Genomic DNA, 22,214 nt, shown 5'->3' on the forward strand with positions numbered 1-22,214 from the left:
TTAGTAATTTGATCAAATCTCACTGCTAAATGTATATTTATAATATTTTTATTGATATGAAAGAGGCAGCAGTATAAGTGTCATAAAAATCAAATCAAACGACTTATCTGGTGTTAAGTGAAGAAAAAACCTATAACCCACTTAATGAAAGTGCACAATATCTTTAAAAAGTATATTATACTTATTAGAAATCTAGAAATCACTAATATTTTTATAAAGTCTTCAATAATATGAATAGCATGTTCCATTCTCTGGAATATCTTCTCATGAAATATTAATAAATCCTTGAAAAACGCTAAAATAAATCTAAGCATAGACCAGGGGCGTATTTTGCAGACTACTGGGGCTACCGGTGGTAGCCCAAGGAAATTACAAAAGAAAAAGTTTATAATATAACATAATGTAATAATTTTGTATTATTAGTTTTACCATAGTAATTAAAATTAAAGTAATTGTTAGATTTATATGCGCTCTCTGCTCTTGAAAAGAAACAAGTTGTCAAGGCGGCATCGCTGGAGAAACCACTTGTTACGTGAGGTAGCCTGTGACCATACCGCACACGCTGTCCTGTCGCACAGCTGCCCATCCCCCCCGCTCCCTTCCGTTACCATCGTGCAGTGTAGGCTGGGTGAGTTGCCGCTCTCGTGGTCGGTTTCTTCGCAGGCGCGAAGCAGCAATACGCTTAGTACGCTAGCAATTGAATGTGATTGTGTTCTTGCAGTGCATTATTTTAAATCTGTGATTTGTTCGAGTGTCTAAGAGTTATATTAATTGTGAATTATTAAGTTTTTAATTTCCCAATTAAGTGATATTGTGAAAAATATGGCAGAACAAGTTTCTGGAGAGGTTTGTGTTGAAAATGACTGTGTAATAGAAGGTTTATTAAAAGTGCCTTTTAACCGTCGTACATAACAACGAGAAAGTTGAAATTGTGAAAATGGAAAGACCAACTCCTGAGTTAAATTTGTCCATGGACGTAAAAGAAAAACAGCGAGAGTACACACGCCATTTCACTTCAACATCATATGGTAAGTGGAATTGGTTGTGTGGTACTTCTAAACTGTCTAAACTATTTTGCTGGCCATGTTTGTTATTTAGCCGCGAAACTAATGTGTGGTCAAAAGAGGGGTTTTCTAATATGAACTCCCTTCGAACAGCAGTCCTAGAATACGACAAATCAAAAGCTCATATTTGTAGTAGCATGAACTTTGCAAACTTTGGGAAGACAAGAATTGATTTACAGCTAGATAAGCAAAAAGCTCTACACATCAACCAACACAATGCTCTTGTGAAAAAAAAAAATCGGGAGATTTTACTGCATCTTATTAACGCAGTCTGCTTTCTAGGAAAACAAGAATTGGCTTTTTGGGGTCATAACGAGAGTGTGGAATCAGACAATATAGGAAATTATATTGAATATTTAAGTTCCTTAAGTGAATTTGACCATTTACTGGCCAATCACCTTGAGAGTTCAACAGTATTGCGTGGTACTTCTCTCGCAATTCAGAATGACTTAATATTTGCTATAAGTGGGGTTATGATAAAGAACATAAAACCTTTTGTGGCCATTGTTGTTGATGAAACAAGTTACTGCTCTAATCAGAGTCAATTGTCCACTGTTTTAAGATACGTCAACAGTACTGCCAATGTTCAAGAACGGTTTATAGGATTCACAAATGTCAGTTCGGACAAAACTGCTGCTGCTTTGTTTCAGCATGTGGAAGGTGTTATAGCAGAATACAATGTCGGCAATAAGTTAATTGCACAGACATACGATGGTGCTTCAGTTATGGCGGGAAATATTAATGGCTTAAAAACAAAAGTTCAAGAAAAGTATCCTCAAGCACTATTTGTCCATTGTTACAGCCATGTTCTCAATTTAGTTTTGCAACAAACTTTACTTCATCCATTCCAGAATGCCGCATTTTTTTCAAAACACTGTCGGGTTTAGCTGCATTTTTCTCATCATCTCCTAAAAGATCAGAAAACTCAAGGAATTTATGAACAAGAAACTCCCAAAAGTAGCACCAACTAGATTGAATTTTACATCTCGGCTTGTAAATACAGTAAAGGAATACAGAGAACAACTGACTGCTTTCTTTGAAAATATCATTTGTAATGACTCTGAAGAAAACTGGGATGATGCTGTAAATGTGCAGGCTCAAGGATATTTGAATTTTTTCACACAGTTTCAGAATATATTTCTTCTTGAAGTCTATGCTAGAGTGTTCGCACACACAGATGTGCTCTACAATATTCTTCAGACAAAAGTCTAGACATAGCATACTACTTGCAATAGGTATCAAAGTTAAAAAAAAAAAAAAAAATACTATATCCGAGTTCAGAAGTAGTGGGTTTCCGTCCATATGGAGTAATAAGGAAAATGAAAATTCTTCAGCCAATACAATGGAACCACCATTAAAGCGAAGAAAAGGAGATGATGAACTGAAATACAGGCAGCTGTACTACAGCATACTAGATCGTATGCACATGGAAATTACTGACAGATTTTCTGATTATGGAAAGCTTCAGTTCACACATCTTCTAGATTCTCAAAAATTTTCTGCTTATAGAGAAAACTTCCCGAATGAGGCACTAAACAAATTATTTCAGTCCTATAACAGTCACTTTGATCAAGTACGTTTGAAAAATGAATTAAGTGTAATATATTCGGCAGAAGTCTTTGATTTTTCGAACAAACCTATCCATGAAATATTATCTGCCATATATGAAAACCAGCTGAACCAAGTTATTCCTGAAGTCCTTAAATTGGCAACATTAATTGTGACAATACCAGCTATGTCAGCATCGGTAGAAAGAACATTTTCTGCGTTGAAGAGAATAAAATCCTACTGTAGATCAACTCATACACAAAAACGTTTATCTGGGTTGGCACTAATATCCATTGAAAAGTCATTTCTACAGAAACTTTGCAAGTGGCCCAACTGTAATTTCAAGGACGAAGTCATCAACGTATTTTCGTCCCAATCAAGACGTCTGGAATTCACATAAATATGTAAGGAATTTTATTATAGGGATTTTAAAATATATTTTGTGTAATAATAGGGTCAGTGGTAGCCCAAACCCTTTAACCAGTATACGTCACTGGCATAGACATTCATATGATTAATAGTTGTCACTGCCTACAATAACTATAGACTACAATAACTAGAGATCGTTTAGAGGCATCTCGACACGCTAAGGAAAGATGTTAATTTTGGGACCAATTTATGCAAAGTTTATTATAATTTTTTCCTTTAATATATATGGACATGTTTTCCGTACATTTCTTATATCTGGTACGAATGTGATAATTTTATATCACTGTATTTAAAGAAGCACTTACTTACTTACAAAATGGCTTTTAAGGAACCTGGAGGTTCATTGCTGCCCTCACATAAGCCCACCACCCATCCCTATCCTGAGTAAGATTAATCTAGTCCCTACCATCATATTCTACCTCCCTCAAATCTATTTCAATATTATTCTTCCATCTACGCCTTGGCTTCTCCAAAGGTCTTTTTCCCCCCCTCAGGTCTTCCAACTAACACTCTATATGCATTTCTAGATTCACCCATATGTGCTACACGCTCTGCCCATCTCAAACATCTTTATTTTTATTTATTTATTTTATTTATTTAAATATACATAATAAAGAATATAATTACAAACAAGAGAAATAGAAATAAAATAATACAAGGAGATACAGTAGTATTAACAAAATTTGAGACCGAATGAGCAGCGCTCGTGTTCGGTCGCAGTTCAGATATAATATTAGTAGGCCTATAAGAGAACATAAAATAAAATAAAATAGGAAATAAAATTAAAATTACAGTTACAGAAATTATATAATACAATATTAATATAAGAGAAATATAGAAAATAATAAAAAAATAAATAAAATAAAATAAAATAGGAACTAAAATTTAAATTACAGCGGCAATGGAATTATATAATATAATATTAACACTAGAGAAGAATAATATCGCACGTGAAAAGTAAGACTATATATATATATATATATATATATATATATATATATAATATAGGTTGATTAATTCATACACATAGGCTATAAATTTATTTAATCAAATTGAAGATATTAACACGTTTCTAATTTTCTTGTTATATGTTAGTGGGTTACATGTTACAAGTTCTGGGTGTAATTTAGCTAAAGAATTGTACAACTGAGGGCCAAAATTAATGCTATGCTTTAGACCAGCAGATGTGAGACATTTAGGTTCTACTAATGTTGAATTAATATTTCGTCTTGTGTCATAATTATGTGTCTGTAATATAAACTTATTACGATTTTTATGATAAAATTTTAAAAGTGTATACTTATAAATTTGTTCAATATTAAATACATTAAATTCAGAATAAATTAATTTAGTTGGATAATCGAAACATTTCTTCAAACAAATTTTAATTATTCGTTTTTGTAGTAAATTTAACGGACTAAGATTAATTTTTGTACTTCCACCCCAAACAATTATATCATATTGAATGATAGACTGAATAATGGCCAAATAAACATTTCGTAGAACTTTAATGGGTTCCACCCCAAACAATTATACCATATTGAATGATAGACTGAATAATGGCCAAATAAACATTTCGTAGAACTCTAATGGGTAAGTAGCATCGAAGATTAACAAATTTATAAATTGTTTTATGAAGCCTCTTACAAAGATGTGATGAGGCCATTTTAAATTCTGATCAATAATGATACCCAGATATTTCACATACGTGGCTTCCAATGGTGGACATTTACAACTTTTGGGATCTAAACAATTTTCACTGTGTATTATTAGTCTCTATTCATTGCTAAATTTTAAATTTTGAACACAGGCAGCTGTTAATGAAAAAGGAACTAAAGTTGATTTAGATATATTTAAAGAAAGGAAGTTGTTTTTAACAATATTAGCACGTATATTAGCATTTCTATATGCTTGTTGCCAAAAAAAACCACTGAAAATAACTATTGTATCATCAGCATATGAATATATAGATCCATTAAATTTTTCTAAATTTATATTTAGCAGATCATTTAATGGATTTAATGTTCCTAATTATGTTAAGTGAAGAGTACAATGCGTGCAGTTCTGCGTTGTATAACTTTCTCCATTCTCCTCTAACTTAATTCCTCTTAGCCCCTAAGCACCTTATTCTCGAACACCCTTAAACTCTGTTCCTTTCTAAAGCTGAGAGTCCAAGTTTCACAACCATACAGAACAACCAGTAATATAACATTTTTATAAATTCTAACTTTCAGATTTTTCGACAGCAGACTGAATGACAAAAGCTTCTCAACAGAGTAATAACAGACATTTTCCCATATTTATTCTGTGTTTAATTTCCTCTCGAGTGTCATTTATATTTTGTTACTGTTGCTACAAGGTAGGCCTACTTGAATTTTTTCACTTTCTAATTTTTATATTTCCATTCCATACTATATTCTAATCACGAGACATAATCATATACTTTGTCATATACTTACTTCCAATCTTGTGATATAGTCTGTACTCATTTGTAGATATCCTTTGGCATTCCCCACAGAAAAAAAAAAAACTAATGGCATCAAATTGGGGGACTGGGCTAGCCACTCGGCAGGTCCTCCACACCCAATTTTATAGTCTTTGAACGTTAGGTTAAGATAAGGTTATCAAAATTGCTTGAAATCCAGAGACACCTGTCAGCTCCACAATATAATCACTAGAAAACTGTAACCGTTGTTCTCGTTTCTACTGCTATTGTTGTTGTTCTTGCTATTATTATTAGGCCCTAGTATCATAATGTTATTACTAAATTACATTAAATTACTACAAGATTGAAACACAAAAGTATAACTGTTCTGACATGAAATCACGCATATTTTTCTGACGAGTGAATGTTTTTAATATGTCTTGTCTGGAAACAAGCTTTGTAGCAAATTCCTGACATGTCATGGAAAAATTTGTGATGGCACTTAACATGATTTGGGCTATTTTTACACATAATCTAGAATTCTGTGATGCCCACATCATGTTCATAGCTGAGAAAGCCAATTGCTTCCACTTTCGTCTTGGAACACGTGAACTTTGGTTCTTAGACTTGTTCACTAGTCCATGGACTTCAAACTCTGGTGTTGAATGGTACCTATAGAAAGTATAGTACCATACTTACAGTACAATTGTCATATTATTCTTGTGTGGGAAAACACTTTTGAAATAAATGGATAATTTAGAAGAATCACTATGGCTGACCATAGTGCTTTTATAACTTTTTATTGTTATGTGTTCGGTAACAGAAGTTCTTCCACCACTGATAATGGTCAAGGAAGTCTGACACAGTGAACAGAAGGTGGTACGATCATCAATAAGTCGCTTCAAAAAATATTCTTTCAATAATGTATCACAACATATTTTACGCCTTTTAACTTTCTGATCTGACATTTTTCACATCACACATACAGGCTACACTATACAAAACTCATACTGTTTAGAGTGCATAATTGCTACCATTAGCTGTCTACCCAAAATGTGTTTGGGCTGATTACCTGGTTGGGTTTTTTCCGAAGTTTTCCCCAACCGTAATGTGAATGCAAGATAATCTATGGCGAATCCTTGGTCTCATCTCGCTATCACCAATCTCATTGATGCTAAATAACCTAGTAGTTGATACAGCATCGTTAAATAACTAAAAAAAAAAAATCTACCCAAAATGCTACTGCCATTACAAACAATTCTATTTCTGAATTAAAAACTCTTTGTTTAAATTAGAATTAAGAATGAAGCAATACAATGTGTGCATTAAAAATGTAGAAAAACTATGAGCACAATTTTCTCATCATCTAGTGGAGATAAAATTAATGTATTAACTGTTAATAAATGTTAACGTCTCAGATGTTAAAGACTTAACAATAATAAAATAAAATTACGGGACAATTTGGGAAGTTTGGGCAATGGGGATTGTCCCCAGGAAACAGGGACATCTGGTAACCTTAGATTAAGAGTTAACCTACTATGTCTTTCACTGTAAGCTGGATGACACATCTAACTCGTACCACATGTTCTTTCTAGTTTCCAGTGGAAGTGCATATGTTTGGAAGTTGGCATGTATCTCTGCATGCAATAAACCATACCTACTATAAAAAAAGATCTGGTGAGGTGATGACGAACTGTTCCACACCATACATTTACAATCCATTGGTGCTGCCTCTCCTAACTCGTACCACATGTTCTTTCTAGTTTCCAGTGGAAGTGCATATGTTTGGAAGTTGGCATGTATCTCTGCATGCAATAAACCATACCTACTATAAAAAAAGATCTGGTGAGGTGATGACGAACTGTTCCACACCATACATTTACAATCCATTGGTGCTGCCTCTCCATCTGATGAATCCAAAAGAGATTACTGACTGTTCAATAGTGGATGTTCTTAAGATTGCCTCGTCTGTAATTTATAAATGTTGCTTCACCAGTAAATAATGTACAGTATTAAAAAAAAAAACTTTCTGCCATATGCTAAATCCCCTTCGGAAGATTTCAGTTGATTCTGTGAGAGCTTAGGTTTACACATGAAGGAATTTCTTATGCACGACTTCGCTGTTTTTCTTTGTTTTGTTTGTTGTTGCTTTTTCTGTCTGTTTATAGGTTAAGCGTTATGAATAATCTACAACGAAGTTATATTCAAGGAGTAAATTAAGTGTAAAATAAACATCCTTTCCCTAGTCGTGTGAACCAGGTGCTTCCAGAAATTGACTTAGATAAATTCATACTACAGGAGAGCAGTCATTTTTTGTGTCTAAGGTTGTACATACCAATATATTTTGCTTTACTATCCACTGACAAAAGTCCGCATGGTTTGGGAATCATGTCCATGTAGCTCTTGATGTAGAGCAACAAGATATGGCAGGGACTTGCGACTATAAAGAATGAGTAGCACACTTCTTTGACTAATACCACTTCCTGTAGAGATAACGCAACTAATTTGTGGATTTACATCAACAGCAGTTAGAACATAAACTTTACCCTCTTCTCTAGTCACTGTTTTGTTTTGAATATTGTTGCGAGCTGTTACACATCAAGTTTACCTTAAGTGATGGAATAGATTCACAAACTGCCTTTTTTCTACATTCACCATACACTAGGATCATATTGTTGCTCATCGCTGTGCCTGTAAAAACGGCTATGTGATTTGAAGTCAATTTTACAGGAGAGTTCAAAAACTTCACAACAAAAAAATTGTTTGTGTTTATATCACTGCGCTAAAACATTGTTACTTTATTAAGATGCAAAGACATCAACTTTCAATTTTTAAAAACAATTCTAGAGATCATTCTGCCCTTTTAAATGCTCATAACTAATTTTTCTAAAAAGTGCACATGGCTGCTTTTGAGGAATTATTATGCCCTGAAAAAAGTGAAAGCTATAATTATTTATTTGTATATGTAGTTAAATAATTTTAATATAATCCGTTGAAAGAAAATTATAATACTTGTTTTTTTTTTTTTAAGAAAGTGTCAATCTTTTCACTGAGGAGGAAGAATCGCTTTAACATAAAAATAATGTTCAGAGATAACAAATTACTATGGATAACATGACCACATTTACCAGATAAAACGTGACTTCCATAATCATGATCTTGCAGTTGAAACTGGAGAACGATTTAATTAATGCCTCACGTATTAGGCATCTGGCCTGATACAGTCCTTCCTGTACACAAAAATATTGCACTTCCCACTCATTATAGAAATTGTGCCAAGATCGACTTGCCATGATGAATCCAGCACTGAATGTTTATGATGTTCTCCTACTGTTTGCTACAAACAACTGCACTGGCTGTGCTGCGAGGTGGTGGGAGAAGAGGAGGGATGGTGTTTATGACTCAATTGAGTCAACAGTGAGCATCCCTGCTATATGCATTTCTGGATTTGCCCACGAATGCTACATGTCCTGCCGGTCTCAAATGTCTGGATTTAATATTTCTAATTATGTCAGGTGAAGAATACAATGCCTGCAGTTCTACATTGTGCAACTTTCTCCATTCTCCTGTAACTTCATCCCTCTTAGCCCCAAATATTTCTCTAAGCACCTTATTCTCGAACACAACCTCTGTTCCTCTCTTAAAGTGATAGTCCAAGTTTCACAACCATAATAGTAATAATAATAATAATAATAATAATAATAATAATAATAATAATTGTTCACAATAAATATATATATATTTGTAACTTATATTTGTACTTATTTGTGTATACAGTGAAATTGCAACTCACATATTTATCAACTGGTGTTCTTTTATAAATATATTCTCAAAATATATTACAAGGAAGATGTACATACATATAACCAACAAAACAAAAGTATACAAGTTTGAGCATTCAAAAATCTTTTTTAAAATAAATACGAATAATATAGTTACATTTCTTCATAAAATCTATTAAATTTATCTCTTCATGCAAAGCAGAGTTTTATAAACTATTGGTAGTAGGTATGTCACAATAAATCCCTTTATGGGCTAACAACTTGATCTTTACTGTACACTATCTTCAAAAACAAGTGCATTATTGTTCTAATTGGCAGGTTTAAAACTACATAAATATCAAATCTTCCACTTGATTTAACAGCTGTTTCATATGTACACAATAAGCTCGTCTGAGTCAAAACATATTTGTTGGCTAACTAGTGGTTGCTGCTAGTACTTCTTTGCCCTTCACATTGTGTTGGTAACTGAAACAGAAAGAGAGAAACCAATAACAAAGAAATGTTTTTTATTCTCATAATTAATTGCGCCTTTAGTAACTCACAATTAAATTCTGCTTTGCAGATTAGGAAAATTGTAATATAATGGTCTTTGGAGACATTGGTAACTTAACAACCACCTGACCAACCACTGTGTCTATGTGTAGTTCCTAATTTGTACCAATGTCGAGCTCATAATAATGTGTGTTTATTACGGTACATCATATAGTATTTCTCTCATAGTAATATTAAAAGTTTATTTTCATAATGACTGACAATGCAAGTCACGACTGTTTTATATAAAACAGTTGTAACAGACATTCAGCTCCTGAAAAAGTCCAGATGTCACTCTTCGATCCTGCCATTCTCTCTCTCTCTCTCTCTCTCTCTCTCTCTCTCTCTCTCTCTCTCTCTATATATATATATATATATATAAATGTCATTACTCATTAATTTCAAGAGATTATTCTTTGAGACATTTTAAACAAAAAAGTTTAATACAATTTTACTCGTTTTTGCTTCATTTTCGTGAAAAAAATTTTATATGGAACATTTCATAGCGTATTTTGTGAAAGCTACTGAATTAATTCACAATATTATCAGTAAATTTAAGAGAGCAGTGTATTATGATAAATGATTAAAAGAATTTTAGTTTTGTCCTTTAAATATGCAGAAATCTGATCCGAATAAATGAAAGTTTTCGTTCTGCAAAGGAATTTTAAAATGGAGTGCAGTGTGACAATGTAAAGGTTATTACTGCCTGCAGATATACGTGTTGTAGGCCAAGTACTCTGAACAGCTGGCGTGTTCGAGATATAAGCAACTTTTGTTTAAAACATTTTTTTCTATACTGAAATTCTGAAAAAGTATAGGGTGTTTGAAACGAGACATATCCGATACAGATAAATAATAATAAACCATGCTATAACTTTACATAATTTTATTAATTGCTCAAAATAACTTTAATTAACATCGAAACACATGTCTAAAAGTTATATCATCGTTCCACTTAAAATTCTGAAGTTACTCCCTCGGAACTCCATTTTGGGGCATGCTGAAATGTTGTCCATGAAACTATCATGAAGGTCCCCTCCTCCAAAAACTGTAGGAGAAGTCAGCATTTAGTTATATTAATCCATTTAAGAGATATTAGCTTGTAACACTTTATGTGGGTCACCTTGTGTGTGCGTGTGTGCGTGTGTGTGTGTGTGTGTGTGTGTGTGTGTGTGTGTGCGTGCGTGTGCGCTAATGGAATGTACTCACTTAAGGGCTCTTCCCAGAGAGTAGAGGCCAGTAATTGCTACAAAAACATTGACACTAAAGAGACTGTAGTTTTTTGGGATGATAACCATGGAGTAACGAGCCCACACAAGACCAGTGGCACTGAGGGCAGCTGACTGTGGTACGCTAATCTTCTCAGCAGGGCGTGCCAAATCTCCGAGACCAGCAATCACGAGACTCTTGAAAACAGAATTTTTGGTAGTATACTGGTATATCATTCTTAAATTAGAGAACTATTTCTTACAGTGCTTTAAAATGTGTTCAATTTCTATTTTATCTGCAAATCTCGGTTCAATACAGAAACAACTTATAAAAATACTTCTAAAATATGAAAATTATTACAGAGACAATAAGCTGAAGGAGTAGATGGCGATGAAAAAGAAGAGGGAAAGAACAGAAGATGAATGAGTTGGTAAAAAAAAAAGAAAAAAAAACACGAATAAAAAAGGTGGACAAGAAAAAAGTAGGTGAAAAAGAAAAAAAACATGAATAAAGGGTTGAACAAGAAAAAGGTATGAAGAGGAGAGGGGATAGGCGAGGAATTGAGAAAAACAGAAGCACTGAAAAAAAAAAAGAAGTTTTTTTTTTTTTTTTCAGTGCTTCTGTTTGAGCATAGTCTAAAAATAGGCACTAATATACTCATATTTCTGAATTTAAAAGTACAGATAACACAATTTAGTAATGCTAAGGATGGAAAAATCTCTATTAGAAACGACACAAGTAATAGTAAGTCTAAATAATGCTAATGAGTGATGATGGGAACTAATACATCTCTGATTTGTAAGGCTATATTTGATGTCATCACTAGGGACCGGATGTTTAGGTTTTTAAGAAATCCATTTTAGGTTATTGGCATAGGTGAAATAAGATTTTTTTGGACTTTTTGTCCAAACTGTGAAAAGGGGTTACAAAAACTACGTGATTGTTAAAAATGTACACTTACAATTAATTTTAAATAACATAACTTTTCCTTGGTGTTAAAGATGGACTAATTTCCAATCCACTGTCGTGATAAATGTAATTTCACTTGTTTCAGCCAGTGGCGTCTCCTGACTTTGATCTTAAGGCGTTGGCAAAGAAAAAAATTAAATAAAACATACTCTATTAACCTTTACACATTCCCTCATATTTTTTTTGTGAACAAATAATAGGAAAGTCATTCATAAAGGTAATTAGCGTAAATTTTTTAAACATCAGTAAAATTGAATCAAGCTGACAGAGTAAACATCGATTAAGATAAATCTAAACAACATATAAGTATAATTAATTGAAAACCAAAAGCACTGAAGCTGTCTCGTTACTCACAGTTATTTGAATTCGAAATCCACTCTCCTTTCCTTCTGCAAGAATTTCTTGATTACTGCTTCGTAGAACCTGGATTTGTCCTCTCGTAAGCTGGCAAGTAATTCCTTCTCGATTGAGATAAGGCTTAAGTTAGTCATCCGGTTGTGTGTTTGAGTGCAGCGGCAGTAGGTGTGGATCCTCTTCAATGATGAGAATGACCTCTCCACAGATGACGTAGTGCAAGGAATTGTAGAGACCAGCAATGCTAATTTGTATATTTCCGTAAATCCACTCATTAAATTCATGTCCAATAGATAATTTACAATTTGAATTGGCGTTTTGTCCGTCCCTTCATTAGAAGCATACCATACGTGAAGTTCATTCTGGAGTTTGCTTACATTGAAAACACTGCCATAAATATTTTGCACTCTATTTAATAAATCATTTGGGAAGTTTTCTCTTTTATTGAAGTGGGCCATTTTTGTTGGATTTATCAAATTAAAATACTGTAGCTTTTCAAATGATGCAAATCTAATTGTTAACTGGTTGCTAACATTATCAATGATTTCGAAATAAAGTCGCTTGAAATAATCTCGCTGTGACTCAGTGTTCAATCTCCTCTTTTTTACTTCAATCACCTCTTTATCTTCCACAGTATCATGAATAGAAGACCACACTGCTTCGAAATTCTCTCTTTCCTTTTGCAGCTGCTGTTGAAATGCTGTAATTTTAGTACTGGCATACAAAATATCAACATTTTTTGACTGGAGTATAGTGAACAAAACATCCGAAAAAGCAAGTAGGTTAGATAGAACCTTTATTAAAAATATGTTCTGGAAATCCTTGAGGAAGCTAGAAAATCCATTTGCGGTCATTGCAGTTATATGATCAAAGTTTCCACTTTCCTTAACATGTTCAAAGAACATTATCAATGCTTCTCTGTTCTCACTGACTGTATGGATAAGTCTAGAGGTAAAATTCCATCGGGTATTAGACAATGATGGTAGCTTTCGGGACATGAATGCTGAAAGCTCATGTAACCTCTCAGAAGAATGAGAAAAAAATGTAGGCAGTGATTTAAGACCGGAAAAAAATACTTTTAAGTCCTTGTTACATTCTAATGATTGTTGAAGTACTAGGTTCATAACATGAGCATAGCAGTGCGTAAAGAGAGCTTTAGGATATTTTTCCAGAACTTTGCTTTGAAGTCCACTGAGGTGACTACTCATCACGGCAGCGCCGTCATATGTTTGAGCGACTAGTTTTTCCCCACAGTTATATTATTCTATTATTTCATTGGCATGATCAAAAAGAGCTGCTGCAGTTCTGTCAGCGCTCACGTCACGAAACCCAAGAAACCGTTCTACTACTTTCTTCTGTGAAACTGAAAAATAACGAAATACTGTTGATAACTGTGACTTATTGCTTATGTCTGATGTTTCATCAAGCATAATAGCCACAAAATCCGTATTCTGAATTTCGTTGTAGATTTCATCTCTCAGAACATCGGCTACTGAATTGATTAAATCATTTTGAATGCTTGCCGAAGTACCGCGGAAAACTGTAGACGTTAGTAAATGTTCTTTCAATGGTGAATCGAACTCTGCACTTGCAAGAAGAAATTCCACGTAATTACCTTTGTTTATAGATTCTGACCTTTCCTCGTGGCCTCGAAATGACTGTTCCTGTTTCGCTAAATAGCAAACAGCATTAATCAATCTCTTTAATATTTCCCTGTTCTTTTTTACTTTTTCGTTATGCAGTTCTATTTCAACCTTTCGTTGAGAATCCAGAAGAACATCAATTCTAGTAGGGGATGCAATAAATCTGTTGAACGTTAAAAAACTAGCGAGATGAATTTCTGACTCACCATGTTTCTTCACAGCAGTATTGAGGTGATTTAAATCACCATACCCTTGCTGATTCTAAACAGTTTTCTTTGTTGAGAATAACAAACATGTCCAACAATAAAATCTGTTCACTACATCACAGCCGCAAAGCCAGTTTGAAATCTCATATAGCTCTTTACGAAAATGTCTCTCGAACCCCCTTCCAGTTCCAGTAGCACCACATTTGCCCTTTACAGACGATGATATTATTAAATTAGGACATGGTCTGCCGCTGTCAATAACTTGTTTTTTCTGTGCGTAAGGAAGCGATGAAAAAGGACTATGTAATAGTTTTTGTACAACGCTTTCACTAGCCATCTTAAAACGATATATACCGCAACATACGCAACATCAGCGATAGCTGCTCATGCAGGTACTGGCGTGTGGCGTTGGAAGTAATTTCAACGTCCTGAGGAGCTAAAAGACGAGGGAGAGTGTGAGAGGGCGCATGCGCAATGAGTCTCTTACAGCGAGGGTTCAGCAAGTAACTCGTTGCAACGCCATGGCAAAGTTTAGCGCGTTTCATACTGCTAGGCTAGGCCGCTAGACGATAGATAGCAGTAGCAGTTCAGGTGAAGCGTTAATAATCATTATTAAAGAAAAACACTGATGTAATGTACTTTATACGGATTAAAAGAATAATACCATAATTTCCTAATTTTATTTGGGCGTTGGCGCACGACCCGCACACCCCCAGGAGACGCCACTGGTTTCAGCATAGCTTAACAAAAAACAAAATATAAAAATTCAATGTTAACACCAGAAGCACCAGAATAAGACAGACTAAACAGAGACCTCAGATAAGTTCACAGCTTGTACCTGCACACTCAAGATCACAGTCTTCTTTCAGGGAACATGCCCGAAAACTTCACGAATTTCAACAATGCGACTTTTTCGCAGTTCAGTCATGTCATACCTTTCTACTGGCATGTCATATCTGCGATTAGTGAAAATTCCAAAATACATACAGTCCCACTATACAAAGAAATATCGAATTCTCTGTTAACCATTTTATCCAAAACAACAAAAGACTGAAGGAATAAAGACTGCAGATTGGGTGGCTTTCTCCAGTGCAGAACAGAATAAAAATTATAGATGTATTGAGAGAAGAATCCAAAAAGGATAGCTGCCCTTGAAAAAGGGGTACCGAGTGGTAACAGCACCTAAATTAATTGTAGATCAACAATATTCTATTTTAAATTTAAATGTTATTTTTATTTTATTTTAATTTAATTTATTTTTGGGGGGCAGCTATCCTCGACATGAATAATTTATTTTTCATATATACAGCTATACAGATGGTTATTTACAATTAACAAGGAATGTCTTAAAACATTTATATAAAAGGCTGTAATTATAGAAAAATACATACTAATTATGATTTAGGTATTTTTAGTTCTTGAGGTCCAATTTAAGTTTTTTTTTTTTTTAGGTTCAGCAGAATAATTCTGTAAATTATTTACACATGATTATGACCATGATTCGGAAAATTATCTAAGAAATTATGAGTTTAGAAGTAAGCAAAACAATAGATAAAAGCCTATAAATCCGGTCCCTAGTCATCACTATAAAACCTCATCTCTAAGCCAAGTATTTATAATGTGCCATGATTGTAAATGCAACTTACCCATTTAAAAGCTGGAGCCCAGAAGAAGATTGTTTTAGGTCCTGAAAAATAACAAATATAAGTTAAAGGCTATATAAAATGCTAAATTTATTAATTTATTCGTATAGATACTCTTTTTGACTTGCTTGGTCTGTTATGTCTCTATGTGACAACAGTAAATTTGTCTTGAATGAGTTGTAGCTAATTAAACACTATGTTTGGGCAAGATTCGACTAACAATTCTGCTGGTTTTCTTCTTACTTGTATATTTGTGTATGTGTGTGTATCGTCAATGTTAAATCGAACTTGTTATGTGATAATTTGTGGATTTTAAGATAACAGTATCAAACAGTAGATTATTTTAATGCTGCTATTACTACAGTAAATTACGATTCTGACATCTGCTTTGTTTTTGCATGTAAAGAAAATTCTGCTATGTGCAAGTGCCCTTATAACAAATTCGCGAATTCGCCAAGTGTTGAAAGCACACATTTGTCACCAGTGGGGTCTTGTGAGTGGGAAATGTGTTATGTTATGAATTTTACTACTTTCAGTAATTTTGTAAAAGGCATAAACCGCACACAAAATGCAACAAAATAATTCACTTGACACTCAGACTGCTGGCATGCCAACTGAAAACAAGTAAAACTGATGAAGGGTTTTAGAGTCAGGTAGGTAGGGATGTTCGGGAATATTTCTTGTTGTGCAGCAGTTCAATCGAACAAAAGCAATTGAGTGGTTGCTTTGGGTTTTCCACTGCTACCCTTCATATGCAAGGAATTTCCCGCCGTTGAGTACACTAAAAAAATGTGTGTGCTGACATTTAAAGAATCCAGATTTCTTTTTTACAAAATATGCAAATTTCCAGTGGCGTAGCGTCAATGTAAGCTAAAAAGCTCAGCTTTCCCAGTTAATAATAATTTCATAATAAACCTGCAGTTTATGAACAAAATTATATTTTAATTTTAATACAATTTATATTTAAGCGTTAAATGTGATGTGGCAACTCAGGATGATTTGTGTTGCAGCAGTAAACATGAAGCCCGCACACACCAGCTTCCAATCCTCTTCACTGCACTACAAGCAGACTAGTTTCTTTCACATATTCTTCTGTGTAACCCACCCCACAAATTTTCCATCCCTTTCTAACTAAACTACCCTGGTCGCAAGGCTCACAAAAAGCTAGCTTTGACATTGAAAAGAATTTAGTTTCCGAGTTATCCCTTTCGTGAGTTGTGTTCAGTTGATGTGTTAGTGCAGGGGTTACCAACCTGTGTGTCGCGCATCTCCATGGAGTGTGTCGCGAAATTTTGGATTTGAAAAATAAATTTTATCCCATCCAGAAAGTCTCTTTACAACGTATTTTTTTTATTTGCAACGAAGTTTTTGATATGGTACATTTTATATTGTGACAGACTTTACCAATGAAACGTGAACACCTGCAACAATGCTCACTTCAGTTTTTCAACCATAAGGCCACGTATAAAGAAACTCTGTGCAACCTACAAACCGCAGATTTCACATTAATTTAAATAGGCGAGTTTTCAAAACCGATAATCTTTTATCGGACATCCAGCATAGATAGTATAGGATTTTTGACACATACCTTTGTTTTCTTTCTAATGCCACCAAAGTTGCTGCTTGTTCTTTTATAATTTTCGACCTTATCTACAACACTACATAGAAGTTGTTATCAATGGTTTTTTTTTTTTCTAGCGGAATGCGCTGGAACAGTGTTCTGACACCTTTATGTTGCATTTTTCATCATGGAACCGAAATATGTGTAAATAACTATGTTTTTAATATAATTTTTCTTTGAATTACGTTTAGACCTTGAAAGTCTTGGACGAAAAAGAGGTTAAAAATAACAAAATTCCTGTGCAGTGAACAGTAATCATCTCCCCGTCCGCTATAAAATATTCTACACAGAATTCCACCATCTCTTTCTCCAGAAGAAATGTACTACTAGTTATTATTATATTATTATTACTATTAATAAAATCAAATAAGTGTGTCGCGATATCATGGGCATTCAGTAAAGTGTGTTGTCAGTCAAAAAAGGTTGGGAACCACTGTGTTAGTGTACAATATTGTGCCTGATATAATAAATCATGAGTGAAATTACAGTTCCTGACACTAATTTACTTGAATTTTTGAGGACAATTCCGTTATCAGGGCTGACCTACGAACAAAAGTGTGATTTAAAAAACAAACGACCGACTCCCTTGCTGTCAATGAAGGACACAGCCAACAGTGAAGAACAAAATGTACTGTTATGAGTTTATTATGATGGGAAACATAATTTTATTCTGCGGAGAATGAAGCTCATCTACAGAAAGGACATCTGATTTTGTAAAATTATGTAGTAAAAAATAATCTAATAAAGATTTTGACGTAATTATACTAATATTTTATCTATTGACGTTAATATTGTGATTTCTCTAAATATGACAGAGTGTGAGCTAATGTTAAATTATAGGTATAGGTGTCTATTTGTTAGAGATATGTAAGCTTATGTGTAAACCATGAAATCATATATATTATCATATCATCATTTGAGGTGATGCCTTGTTGGTGTCACTTATGAGGTTTCAACCAATTTTCGGACTGCTGACTTGACAATGACTACTATTTACTTTAAGACTATATTTTTGCAATACGTTTCCTCATATATGAAAGACAACTTGAGTTAGCTTTCCCTGCTTAAAATTTCATGCTATGCCACTGCAAAATTCGGGGTTTATGCAACAAAATCCTAAAAATATATACAGTTGTCTATTATATGCAGGAACGCCTGAAATATGCAAAAATATGCACGAATAACTTTGCATATTCGTCACCACAAACGAAACATGTACAAAAATGTTTTTGCATACGAATCACTCGCGTGTATTTTATTGTTAATCATTATATTGTAACCGAACATTTAAGTTAACATGTAAAAATATTTAGATATTGTAATTTACAGCCTGATGATGCCAATAGGCGAAAAAGTTAGCATAAGATATTACAAAAAAGAAATTATTATAGCCCATTATGTTATAATATTTAGCCTATTTTTGTAATATTTCTATAGGTCATTAGACTGAAATACATGCTCATTTAATTAAAGGGCTACACATAAGTAAATTACCATGAAATATATGTAATAGATAAAGAAAGTAAGAGAGAAGAAGTAGAGGAGAATGAGGGGGAAGAAGATAAAAGAAAGAAACAATAAAAAATTATATTGTAATTTCCTGTAAAATAACATAGAAGCAGCAGATATTAACCTGAGTTTTTTTTTTAGTGAAAAAAAATATGTGGAACAAAATTATTTTCAATATCAAAGTTACTTCTAATAAGATTGTAAAACAAAATATTTCATTCTGGCAATAGCAAAAGGTACTTTCTGTACATAAGGGGATAATAGTTCTATGAAATTACAATTATAGAGTTGTTATCAACTGTTGACACTCTTCCATTTTACGATATTCTTTAATATTTATTCCGAAAGATCCGAAACCTTGAACGCCGGTGCTGACCTTGACTAGATACAAAGTTCGCTCCAGTTTCTAGGTAGGCCTATGAACTTGCACATAAATGTCTTTCTTAAATGTGCAGTAATCTTAAGTTACCTGCTTCATGGTTCCACAAAGGCTGAAGCTTTGCAGGAACAAACTTGTCCGCAAATGCTATGGACTTTCTGTATATAAGTGACATAATTTCAAAATATTTACACCTCAGACAAAGTTTAAAATAACTTCACTGCCTTTCTAACTACTTGCTACGCACTACTCCACTCCACACCATCTATTTGCCAACAGCACACAGTCAGTGTCGCCAACCAGCTGAGACGAAATCACGCTAAGGCAAAGTTTCTTGTAACTATTATGTTTTAATTACAGGAATTTACTCTTTTTTTCCTTTTCGCCTCTCTCCCTCCCTCCAAAAACTTATGAAAGCAAAAGACACTTTGCTCATTAGGACAACAGGTAATTTGCTAGGAGACGTCGTTGCATATAGACCACTTTTACACTAAACCTAACTTTAGTGTATACAATGTATACTAAAACACTAACCTAACCTAACGTAACCTGTCACAGATTAAGGAAAAGGTAGGTTAGGTTAGTTTAGGGTTTTAGTATATCTTGCAAAAACACATTTTAGGTTTAGTGTAAAAGTGGTCTATATGCAACGACGTCTTCTAGCAAATTACCGGACAACATATTCAAATATCTCAGTAGTATTATTGGTTCTCATTAGATCGACAAGAATTTATTTATGTAGAAGATAATGATTGGAGAGATATAACTACGCGCGTCCACACCTATGGAGTAACGGTCAGCGCGTCTGGCCGCGAAACCAGGTGGCCCGGGTTCGAATCCCGGTGGGGGCAAGTTACCTGGTTGAGGTTTTTTCCGGGGTTTTCCCTCAACCCAGTACGAGCAAATGCTGGGTAACTTTCGGTGCTGGACCCCGGACTCATTTCACCGGCATTATCACCTTCATTTCATTCAGACGCAAAATATCCTAGATGTTGATAAAAATTAAATAAATATAGCTACGCAAACTATTCGCTGAGTTAGCAACTGACATCGCTTTGAAACCACTTGAGCCATCCTATGTACTTTAGTCGTATTATTTCAAGATATGTATGGTTGTTCCCAGTTTAATTATAGTTATCTTTGATTATGCGCAAACAGGTTCCAATAATCTAAATGAGGATTTCCTGTTTAGCTACCAGTATTAATTGGAATCGGTTTCTACTTCGAATTATTGACAATAAATAAAAGTAGATCTATTATACAAAAGATGACTTTTTTTTCTGCTCTGTTTAATCTTCCCTTTTCTCCTACTTACCACTGGGGGTAGAGGTGGGAGATTCTTGAGATCGTACACTAGACATCTAAAAAATGCGGGCCTTCCTGGTCATGGGATCGGCATGACGTAGAACTACCGCAGAGACAACACAGGACAATCACAAGACAACGGACAAACACCAGTCCCGTGGATGGAAGAAATTTTTTCCATTGTCTGCGCCGGGAATCGAACCTTGGACCACATTTTTATTTGGTTATTTAACGACGCTGTATCAACTACGAGGCTATTTAGCGTTGGTGATAGCGAGATGAGGACGAGGATTCGACATAGATTACCTGGTATTCACCTTATAGTTGGGGAAAAACTCGGAAAAACCCAACCATGTAATCAGCCCAAGCGGGGATCGAACCCGCTCCTTAGAGCATCTTCAGACCGGGAGGCAAGCGCCTTAACCGACTGAGCCACGCCGGTGGCTTTGGACCATAATATGCATATTATGCTGTTGAACAACGCGATAGATACTGCGAAGTGATCAGTAGCGAACAAGTAAAAACTAGAGATAGGGATGTGACAGCGTTTTGCTGTCACAGTCTGGAAGAAATCGCTGTGACAGATAATAGCGATTTTGTCATAGTGTGCTTTTGTAATTAGAGCGGCGAATATACGCTCTGCGCTGCGTTATCGCAATGTATGGGCGCGTATATTCGCTCAAGAATGTTTACGAATGATTGGGTGGATCATTCGTGGAAGAACATAGCGAGTGCATTGTACCTCGAGTAGGCCTGTCAGAGAGTTGACGACGTTAAACTTTGAGTGGGGCGAAATTAATTAGATCCCAGTTATGTTGTCCTTCAAGTTAATCTTCTGACTTATAGTTGTCTGGACTGGACTCTGCAGCTGATTATATACGTACATCAATCGCCATCGCTGTGAGCAGTGGCGTGTGGTGATAAATAATCCTGGTGGTGCACAAATATTTATTATGATTATGATTATCATATTATTATTATTACACCCTATTATTATTATTATTATTATTATTATTATTATTATTATTGTTACTATTATTATTATTATTATTATTGGTACTAACTACGACATAACTATTAATATATGTTATATAGGTATAATTTACATAATTTTGTTAGTCAAGAAATTGCAGTTAATCAGTTTCCTATGTAGGTCCAGTAATAGCAAAGTAAAGTGTTCAATTTCTATGCAGCACACCGTAAATAATATTGTTTTCGCTATATTACGTTTTATAACACAGTTCACACGTTCACAAGCTTCGATACGTGTGTCGTCTCATCAGCCTTAACTGCTAAAAGTCAGCAGCATTCTTTATTTCTTTGAAATCTCATCATGGCATACATCCAAAATGGCTGTATAGTGTTTGATGTGCTTTCAAACACTGTTCCCCTTTCCAAATGTTCCTTAAGAGTGCGTCTAATTCAGAACTAAAATTGACGAGGCCAAGAAAAATACTAGCGTTTCAAGATGAGTTTACGTCTTCGTGACCTCTTAAAGCCAACTCAGAAGCTCCACAAAACCGCACGCACTTATCTGTTCTTGGTAACTTTATCATTGTGAAGTTCGATAGTCTCATTGAATGCAATTGTGTCTGTA

General features: G+C 34.4%; 1 protein-coding gene across 1 annotated transcript; it reads right to left on the reverse strand.

The window, feature by feature from the left end:
- Positions 1-9,274: 9,274 nt before the first annotated feature.
- Positions 9,275-19,597, reverse strand: LOC138709252 (uncharacterized). Its single transcript, XM_069839903.1, has 4 exons — positions 19,403-19,597; positions 15,807-15,847; positions 10,989-11,185; positions 9,275-9,713 (listed from the first exon to the last, which is right to left on the reverse strand). Exons 1-4 carry the CDS (start codon positions 19,485-19,487, stop codon positions 9,662-9,664), a joined length of 375 nt encoding a protein of 124 aa, XP_069696004.1. The 5' UTR covers positions 19,488-19,597; the 3' UTR covers positions 9,275-9,661.
- Positions 19,598-22,214: the final 2,617 nt, after the last annotated feature.

The sequence above is a fragment of the Periplaneta americana genome, chromosome 11, assembly GCF_040183065.1.
Source record: "Periplaneta americana isolate PAMFEO1 chromosome 11, P.americana_PAMFEO1_priV1, whole genome shotgun sequence".
Lineage (NCBI taxonomy): Eukaryota > Metazoa > Arthropoda > Insecta > Blattodea > Blattidae > Periplaneta > Periplaneta americana.

Coding starts and splice junctions, on each gene's coding strand:
- LOC138709252 (XM_069839903.1), bottom strand. CDS start 19,487: ATGTCACTTATATACAGAAAGTCCATAGCATTTGCGGACAAGTTTGTT. Junction 15,848..19,402: donor TTTGTGGAACCATGAAGCAG/GTAACTTAAGAT, acceptor GTTATTTTTCAG/GACCTAAAACAATCTTCTTC. Junction 9,714..10,988: donor TCTCTGGGAAGAGCCCTTAA/GTGAGTACATTC, acceptor TTTCTGTTTCAG/TTACCAACACAATGTGAAGG.